This window comes from Meriones unguiculatus, chromosome 1 (assembly GCF_030254825.1).
Source record: "Meriones unguiculatus strain TT.TT164.6M chromosome 1, Bangor_MerUng_6.1, whole genome shotgun sequence".
In the NCBI taxonomy this organism is placed as follows: domain Eukaryota; kingdom Metazoa; phylum Chordata; class Mammalia; order Rodentia; family Muridae; genus Meriones; species Meriones unguiculatus.
Window position 1 is genome coordinate 118,640,763 of NC_083349.1, and position 9,970 is coordinate 118,650,732.

A 9,970-nucleotide genomic window follows, 5' to 3' on the forward strand; every position below is an offset into this window, starting at 1 on the left:
CTTAATCCCAGAATTTGAGAGAGGAAGGCAAGAGGACCAGGACTGCAAGTACCTTTTCAGCTCCAGTCAGGCTGTGCTGGAGAACCTGAAGCCTTGAAAAACAGAGGGTCTGCAGAGATGGTTCAGGGATTAAAGTCACTTGCCATTTTTGCAGTGTTTCCTAACCTTTATCTCCAGTTCCAGGGGATATGACATTGTGGGCACACTCAACACACACAAAGAAACAAACTAGAAATAGGTGTTTAACACCTATTGAATTCTTATTAAAATAGCTGATTCTAATCTTGAGAATCCACAAGCCCATTCATTCCCTCTACCAAGAGGGACTACTCTCCCCCCAACCACCCAGCCAGGATTCCACAAGGTTAAAAAGGCCTAGGAAGGAAAAAAAAACATTGACTTGCATCATTTAATTGCTATTTATTTTCATAAACATGAGGTATTTCAAAGTGCTCTAAGGTGCAGCACTAAATATATACATTTTGAAGAAATTAAACACAGAACTTTGTCATTTTTTTACCCAGTTCTATGCACCAAACATGAACAAATACAGTAACAAGGAAGAAACAGGCTAGGAAAAAAAAAAAAAAAGGAATATATATATTTATATATATATAGTAAAATTTCTTTACAAAAGTTTCTTAGTTCAAAAAGTGATAAAGTAATATCTACTCAAAACTTCCACAACTCATTTTCATACGAAAATATAAGTATCAAATTTAGTTATGTATCAGCGTCATACTAAAGTATACAGGCCGTGTAGGAATTAGTACATAACAGATTAACAACATATTTGTATACAAAACATGCTCCTCAAACATTGAGGTATTCTTGCAGTACTTAGGTGTGGACTTCCAGTCTAATACTGGCCGTAAGAGCCACCTCTCATTACCCAGGACGTAGACAAAAGGCAGGTGTATCAATGGTATTTACACAAGTGTTCCCAGGGGCATCAAATGCCAAGCCCCCTTTCTGTGGCATCTGTTGGAACTTAAGCACCATTGTAAAAAAAGAAGGAATGACTGTTTGGAAACTTGGACCGGAACAAGGTGACTTCACAGCCTCCTGAAGCTCCCAACTGTCCCGAACTTCCAAGGCTGTCACCAGGTGATATGGAGGAGGAAAACAAGCCACCCAGCATCCCATAACTCAGTTTTTTTCCAAGGTCATGGCAGAACCCCGCGTCCTGCCCCCTAGCCAGATCCAAACTCGACAGGGGACCGATTTGAAAGTAAACCAACATTCTTAATGTCAACACAATGTTTGTTTAAAAAAAAAAAAAAATCAAAATGTGCAAAGTGGCAGTGACTGTCCGTGTGAGAAACGTTTAGCAAGTCCGAGCGTGCTCTATCTTCTTTAGCAACTGCTGCTGTCTCGCCTGCAGTTTCTCCTTTTCCAGCAGGAGCTGGTGCTCGTTGGCCTGCAGGGCGTGGACGTACTCGGTGGCCTTTTTCAAGATGACCACCTTGGCGGCCTTCTCGTTTTTCACCAGCTCAGGCACATGGTCCCTGAGCGTCAGGAAGCTGGAGCGCAGGTCGTTGCGGCGCTGGCGCTCCAGGATGTTGTGGTTGCGGCGACGCTCGCTGTCCTCCGAGTCTGAGTTTCGGGGGCTTAAGTTCTTAGCTTTCGCTGGGACAACACTTTTGAGCGGGCGTGGAGAGGCCTCGCTCTTGATCTTTTTCTGTGGTGGTGCGTCCTCGCTCTCCACGTAGGGTGAGGGTGCGGCATAGTTGTGCTGCTGATGGATGGGGACACAGCGCTTGAGGATCAGCTCGCCAGGCTGTGCTCGACCCAGGCCCAGAGTGGAGGTCTTGGGGCGCACAGTGATGGTGAAAGTGGTGACAGCCTTGTTGTTAGAGGACCGTCTCTTCTCCACGGTAACCACATCGATTTCCTCCTCCTCGTCTTCCTCCTCCTCATCTTCATCATCTTTGAGGAAAAAATATTTTCAGGTTAAACATTATACAATTAACATATAACTCTGGGGACAGGACCCAGTTGCTTTGCTGAAATAAATAAATAGATCACAATTCAGGCAAGATGTGTACACACACACACCTTTTTTTTTCTTCCCCAAAACTTCTATTTTCAAAAGTAAGACCAAAAACTTTGAGCATTTGGCAGAAACTCGAGGAACCCCAGCTCGAGCCAGAATGGAACCATCGTTGGTAGGGCTCTGAAGAAGGTCACTTATGCTCCCTCATCCTCAGTTTCCTCAGCTATTCAATGGGGGTAACACGGCAGAGCGCCTGAGTTTGGCAGACACTATGTAGACTTGGCGACAGATGCTCCGTAATAGGAGCTTTTAGCATAATCACCAGCCAGTCTGCCCGTGGATTTATTTATGCACACTTCCACAGCCACCCTTCAGACTGCAGGCTCCTCATTTGGTAAAACACATGGCTGGGTCTGATGCTGCCATCCTTAAACTCTAGGAACAATTTCATTCACTACGACAACAACCTTGTGAAAACAGTGGAGTTGTACAGAGCAAGCAGTTTTTCATCTTGGCGGGGGATCAAATCTCAATCATAAAGCTCTAATCCACAGTAGCTACATATCACAACAGGAACAGTGCTCCAGCAACAACCAAAAGCAAGTAGCCTCCTCCGTGTGCCCTGACTTCCTTGTACGCTGCCAGGCTAGGAGAGAAAATTATGGCTTAAAAAAAAAAAAAAAAAAAAAAGCAAGTATGAAAACCAAAACACATCTTCAGCTTGATCTAGCAAGGACCGGAAAGCTGAACAATTGCGTGAGGTTTCTTCTAAAGCTCAAATGTTAGGCTGCTCCAGTCAGTGGGTCCCTTTAAGCCAGTGTTTTGGTTTTCGGCCAAGAAGACAGCTGTTGGAAGGAACTGCTTCCTAACCGAAAGCTGTCAAGGCACAGACATTAAAGGGACAGAGCCCTTTCAAAGTGCAGGCTTATCACCAAGTTTCCTCCCAGGAGCCTCAGAAAGATCCTTCCTCAGCCCAGGAGGAAATTTAGACTTTTTATTTTTTGGCATCGTGAAAACACTGGCTTTCAAGGTCTAACAGGAGGGCTAGCTAAAGCTCAAAGGACAAGAGCACACCGGATTTGGGTGAGGTGTGGTAGGTACTTTCACAGCCAAGGGAAAAAAAAAAAAGATTTCTTTTTTTTAACCCTTCCCTTCTGAAAAAGACCCAAATAAACGCATACAATAGAACCAATCAATCCTTCCAGGGTGGGTGCACTCCTAAGGAGGGGCAGCCTGAAGGGACCCGCCCTCAACCTTCAAGGGCACTGGGTTAAGGAACACAGCTCAGCTCAATTAGGTCAGAAATTTCAGCTAGGAAACACAACTGGACCAGCGCTCACTCAAAACCGGAAAGAGGTTCCCTGAAAATGTACGCAACCACTAATGCACTTGCTGCCAGCTGCTGAACTGGAGGGAGGGGTGGCCCCACCACCCCCAGTGTTTCTGATCCTCGGCCTGACTTGCGTCAGGCACAACGCCGCCTGCTGGCCACGCACCAAGTGCAAACAGCCTACCACCCACGGAGGACCCAGAGTCCTTCAGAAGAGGAAAAAAAAAAAAAAAAAAAAAAAAAAGAGGAATGGGAGCCAGACATTTTCGTAACTTTTGGAAGTGGAGTTGTGCACAGCCGTCGTCTTTTGAGCAATCTTTCCCATTTCCCTGACCTGGTCTAGGGGGACCTTTCCAACGCACTAACAGGTTTCCTCCACCCAGGTAGCTTTCCGACCCCTCATCTTGACTGAGCTGGCCACTAACTTTTCCCACGGTGAGGGCTAGCCTAGGGCAAGGATTCCCGAAGAAGAGGACAGAGCAAATTAAAGGGAAGGTGTAGCTGGCGTCTCCGGCCTCTTCCATCCCGGGAGAAGTGAGCAGAATAGGACCACAGGCACGAATCTAGATAACAAAGGGACCGCAGCACCACCCACCCTTGTTCCCAAGGAGGCTGCAAGGACCCTGCTCCAGTCTTTACCTGAGTCGCTCAAGGTGTCCTCTCCGGAGGTGCTGAGGGCCTTGTGTTCTCCACCGATGGCTGGACGGCCGCCGGCACGAGCAGGAGCGGCCACCGGGGCAGCAGCTGGAGCAGACACACCAGAGACCACAGCGCTGGCCGCCGGGGCACTGGCAGGGGCAGCGGGCACCGACGCCGACTCACGCTTGTTCACCGGGAAGGGGAAGACCACGGCAGGGTCCACGCACTCGGCAGCCGTATGGGAGAGATCGGTAGGCAGGGCGGCCACGGTGCGGCCAGCACTCGCCGACCCAAGGGCACGGCCCCCGGGGCTGCTGCCACCTACTCCAGCAGCCGGGCAGGCTGAGCCGGCGCCCGGGGGCCCGTGGCCGTGCTGCAGCTTCTCGTTGACCGCGCGCTCCAGCTTCTCCCGGGCAGAGAAGCCGCTCCACATGCAGTCCTGAAGGATGACCGGGTTAGGAGTGAGGCCACCCAGTCCCCCCAGGCCGAAAGCATCCTCCTCGGCCGGGTTGCCCCACAGGTCGGCCTCCGGCAGGAGCATCTCCGTGGCCCAATTCGAGGGCTCCGGGCTGTGCTCTGGGAAGGCGCGGCTGGGCGACAACGGGGGCGTGGGTAGCAGCTCAAACTTCTTCCAGATGTCCTCTCCCGGTGGGGTCGAGTCGGGACCGCCGAAGTAGAAGTCATCTTCGTCCGGGTAGAAGCAGGGCTGCAGCGAGTCAAATTCGAGGTCTGGGTTCTTGCAGATCATCCCCGGCATGGTGGTCGCGGTGCAGCTGGGCATCGGTTCGCCTCCCGGGCGGCGACGGACGACTCTCCTCTCCGCTCTTTTTCAATACGAGGGAGTGCTTCCTTCCCGTGGGAGGCACAGAGTCGCGCCGACCTCCAACACTACAACCAACAAGACAGACGGAGAGAGAGTGAGCCGAAGGGGTGGGTTGGTGGGGACTGGCAGTGGGTGCCCCCAGTCTCTCCTGCAAGCTTCCCACAGCCTCTGGAAGGCAAAGGAAGTTGAGCCTGCCCTCCACTCCCTCCTTCTGTGTACAAGCTGTCTAAGACTGGGGTGGGAGGGGGCTTGCAGATGCAGCGGGTGGTGTGGCTCTGCAACTTTGGAAACTGCCGTTTCATTCACACAAGGCACTGCCTGGCGGAGGGGGCTGTTCAAGCTGCAGATCCCAGCTCTAACTACAGCGACAGCCCCACTTGCACCAGTGCAGGACCAGCTGCAAAAAGGAAGTCCTTGCTCTCCAGCCCAGCTACTGGGCATGGGATTGGAGTACCTTTCATTCCCCCTTTGCAGAAATGCGACCACGGGAGCGCAAACGCTAACGGGGTTCAGGAAACTTTATTAATTATTAAGGGCCTTCCTCCAGACAGACCAACAACAGGCATTTGTGTATACAAGCCTCCTCCGCTCAGAGCCTCAATTTTGGTAACCATCGCCTGTTCCTTATTTTGACCCTTCCCAATCCCCTCCCTTTGGAGCCCCCAACCTCTTCCAGAGAAAAGAGGCTGAACCCCATTCCTCGGAATGGTGCAGGGACGCCGGCGCGATGAGGGTCGCCGGAGAGAATCGCGTCTCCAAAGCTGGAGCAGCCGTGACCTACATTATCACTCAGGCACCCTAGTTTCGCCTAACCCCTTTTCCCTCCTTCCCCGCGGCACCTTTTGGAGAACCCCAGCTTGGGGTGGGGACGCACTGGCTCGCAGTCAGCTCACACTCAGACAAATCTTGTGGAGCCGGGCGAAATTTCTCCTCGCTAAAGCTATTTCTCTGCCTGGGCCAGGGCTGTGTAAAAAGGATTAGGGCGGGTCTCTTCCAGCCAGGGTGCCTTCGGGTGCTGAATTGGCTTTTCAGGGAAAACCCCCAGATGGTTTTGTTTCGGAAGCAGACGCGGTGTGTCGCACCCCCCTCCCCCTTGGCATATTTGGGCGCGGTGTGCAAAGCCGCGTCCAGGGGCTTGCCTAGCCGCAGCGCTCCGCCGTTCCCCGGGCGCTCGGAGCTTTGCAAGTGCCGCTTCTTACCTCCCGCAGACTGCCGGGGATCCGGAGCCGACTCGGTGCTAGGGTCTCCGGGTGGGCTGAGGGGGCGGCGGCGGGAGGGGGTTGTCCTCGGGCGGCTGCAGTGTGTGCGCGCTTACGCCTGGCTAGCGCTCGCTCAGCTCCAACCCAGTTCCCAGGAGCCCCCCGCATCCACCCAGAGCGTCCAGACAGATGACTGTCACTGGCTGCGCTTTGAAGCTCGGGGGATATTATTAACTGAAAAAATCTGACACACCCGGGGGGCGGGGAGAGAAGGGGGCTGTGGCGCAGACGAGGGGGAGGGAGAAAAGCGGAGGCAAGCGGCTTAAGCCCGCCCTCTTGATTTCCATAAAAATCAGGGGAGGCGCCAAAGCCTTTCGCGCCAAAAGCCATTTGCTTTCCTTTTTTTTTTTTTTCCAGACTGCAGGCTGCAAAGCTGGGAAACCCGGGGCGTGCTCCTCCCGCCCTTTTGGACCCCCGGGCTTGCACCCGACGCGCTCAGCGAGCCAGCTGCGCGCTGAGCGACGCTGCGCAGCACCCACCTCAGAAGCCTGGGCATTACTTTGCTTTTTTTTTTTTAAAGATTTCTAGCTCTGCCCCTGACCTACTGCATTTTTTTTTTTTTTTTTTTTTTTTTTTTTTGCTTGTGCGCAAGCCGTGCTCCAGACCAAAATGGAACAAGGCCTGGCAGAGGGTCTGTTCGTGTGTGATCTCTAAAAAGGCGACCGGAGTGCAAAATGAGAGGCCGAGGACGCGCCCACGTAGGTACGAGACCGCAGGAGGTTTCTAGTTTCAAACTGAAAGGAAGGGGCGCCCCCCTTGTTTGAAAATAAATAAGTGCGGGCTACGAGGGTGGCGCCTTACCGCTTTCTTCGGCCGAAGGCGACACCTCGCGGAGACGCAGCAGAAAGCGGAGCTGCACCGCCCGGCCTCCGAGCCCGAGTGGGGCCACCCCCGCGAGACAGTTAGCGAATCCTCGCTACCGCGGAAGGGATTGTGAAACGCGTGGCGGAGCGTCCCCTGACGCTGTCCCCACCGTTACCAACTCGCCTTTCCGAAATTCCGGACCGCCGCGTTCGGTGCCAATAGGACGAACTACAGTCGCCTAAACCGCCGCTCCGTAAACCTTGAGTTCACACTGACAGCGGCGTCAAGGAAAGCCACCATCAGCCCGTCCTCTTTGTGTCCCGTTTGCCTTACTTACGAGGTGGCGTTAACTGAGAGCGCGCGCGACATCTTATTAAATCTAGAGCACGGTGCATGTATTCTTCGTTCGCACCGTGGGCATTATTTCCCTCCCTCCCATCCCACAGTGTCTCACTTCTGTTCAGGCAAATATTCTTAAAGGTCTGTTTCTGAAATGATGGGGTTAAAATAATAGCTCCTGTCCCCCACCCCACCCCCCAACTTTCCAGGAGTGACCTGGGTCTCCTGTGGAGCCACTTTCACCACCACATTCTCAGTGGGATTTTATTTACCCTCAAAAAACAAAACAAAACCCCAAAACATTTCCTTAAGCTTGTTTGTGGGGAAGCTTCTCCATTTCGCTCTAAATTGGAAATGACACCCCTTATTCACCGCCACCGCGGAGGAAGAGAATGCCTAGGTCAAAATGCTGTATATTTGCATGTGTGAAGGTTTTCTCATCTGTCCCGGAATGCCTACATATTTTGGGGGACCAAGCCAGATTCTAGGAAATAGCCCATGAATGAGGGGAAGCCACCCTTCCAAGATCCTCTATTGGGCTCACATATGTAAAACCCATTACCTTTGCAAAAGCCTTTAACACCCTCATTTCCACACCCCTTGGCCTCTTCCAAACCAAGCCCTCCCAAGGTGTAGGCTCTACTGAAACCTTTGCCTCCGTTTGTAATTATACATACACAGCAGGGGTCCTATGGTAAGTGCTTCTGGGTGTTGACGAAGGTGGGTTTCATTGAAAGGGAACCCTTTAGGCAGCCAGATCTGGCAGGTTAGTTTTGTTTATTAGTGACACAGCAGGAGAGAGATAGGTTTGACTCCAGAATCTTCTCCTTTTTTGTTGCTTTTTTTTTTGTTTTGTTTTGTTTTTTGTTTTTGAGGGAGGGAGTTCTGTTTGTTTTTGAGACAGAGTCTCCATTATAGTCCAAGATTGTCTTGAATTCTATGCACTCCCGATCCTCTTGCTATCACCCAGATTCTAGGACCACAGGTCTGTGCCACATGTAGCTTCCAGAATCTTCTTTGGAACCTCCGAAACATAAAGGACACTTAGACCTGCCTACTAGAACTCCTCCAAGTGGCAGAGGACTATGAAAGGAGGCCAGATGGCCCAGGTAGTAGGGGTAAAGATCTCTCAACACACCTGTGCTCTTCACTCTGATAAGATATTTCAGGAAGGAGGGGACAGGGAGACAGTGACCTGGTTACTTACTCTGCATGCCTCTGAGCAAATCGTTTATCTTCCCTGGACCTTAATCTCTAATCTCCTGCTCTTAATGCAAACCAGCAATTACTGAAATTACCAGCAAGTCTGAATCTGAAGGCTAGCAGAATGATAAAAGTCAGCAAGTATTTATTGGTACCTTCATTGGCAGGTAGAAAGATAAAAGACTGTGCATGGAGAAAAATTACCTAATACCCATTCTTGGTGGATTTGCTGAGAAGCCCAACTACTCCTCTTACAAACAAATGTTGGCCCAGTCCAAGATTCCAAGGGACACACTCAAATGAAAGGAATCTTTGGCCGGCTTCAAAGCCAAGACTTTGTTCACATCTTGAGACTCAGTGTGGGTCATGATGACAGCTTCATGATCTCACCTACGTCAAGAAGGAGGGAACTCACACCTAACAGGGATGGCTCCTTTTTAACAATTAGAGAGTGAATCTGGTTTATAAATAAGAAGATGGAGGGAAATTGTTTTAATCTTTTTTTTTTTTTTTTAACTATAGCACACAGGTACACAATCCGGAGGACTTAATCCATGACTGGTTAGTCAACCTACATCTTCATCCACTCTCAAGCTTTCTCCTACGACCATCTTACTGGATCCTATCTTCCCTTTATGATCCTGTATTCCAGCACTGCTGGGGCTGAGGCAGAAAGACTGGGAGTTTGAAGTTACCTTTATGATCCTGTATTCCAGCACTGCTGGGGCTGAGGCAGAAAGACTGGGAGTTTGAAGTCAGCCTGAACTATACCACAAGACCCAGGCCCAATAAAACAAAAAGTGCTGTAAATTTTGCTTACAGTTTAAAAAATTCCTGGGATTAGGCTGGTAAACTGGCTCAGGTGGTAAGTTAGGCACTTACCACCATGTCCGATGACCTGAGTTCAGTCTTCAGGACCTGTGCATGTGGTTGAAGGAGAGAACTGACTCCTGAAAATGTCCCCTGACCTCCACGAGCATTTACTGACACATAGGTCAATATATATGCATACTTAAAAAGAATCCTGGAGATTAATTGACTTAATTTTTTTAAAATTGTTGGAGGCAGGGTAAGGAGGAAGATAAAAGAGTATTGTATGAAAATTAGAGGAAGAAGAGAAGAAATAAGAGATAAAATTGACATTCTGCATTGTACACACAAATAAAAAGAGTAAAATATGAAAATAGGCCAGATTTAAGATATGATTGCAAAAAGTAAAACAAAGAAGACAGATTAATAATAGAAAGTACACTTAATTACACATGAATGTATGGGACTCTTACAGAATATGAGGCTTGAAGAAAGGTCAAATGGCTGAAGGTGGTGTAACATCCTGACCTACCAAGAGTTCTGGGGAACGAAGGGAATAAGACACAGGCTAGTAAAGCTGTCTTCTCAGACCGATAAAATCTCAGGTATTATTAATGCTGTCTGGATGTGGCCCACAGAGTAGGTCAGGGTGAGTCTAACTTGGCTAGGTGTCATATAGAGTTAATCTTGACTTGGAGATAAGAAACCTAGAGAGTAGATTCAGAACAACTGAGTTCCCTTTAGAGGATGTCTTTATGTAGATAAGG

At 50.0% G+C, this 9,970-nt stretch overlaps 1 protein-coding gene across 1 annotated transcript; it reads right to left on the reverse strand.

The window, feature by feature from the left end:
* Positions 1 to 404: 404 nt before the first annotated feature.
* Positions 405 to 4,746, reverse strand: Mycn (MYCN proto-oncogene, bHLH transcription factor). The gene is made up of 2 exons (XM_021631618.2): positions 3,966 to 4,746; positions 405 to 1,929 (listed from the first exon to the last, which is right to left on the reverse strand). The coding sequence occupies exons 1-2, from the start codon at positions 4,744 to 4,746 to the stop codon at positions 1,328 to 1,330; spliced, it is 1,383 nt and encodes a 460-aa protein (XP_021487293.1). The 3' UTR covers positions 405 to 1,327.
* Between the last annotated feature and the right edge of the window lie 5,224 nt (positions 4,747 to 9,970).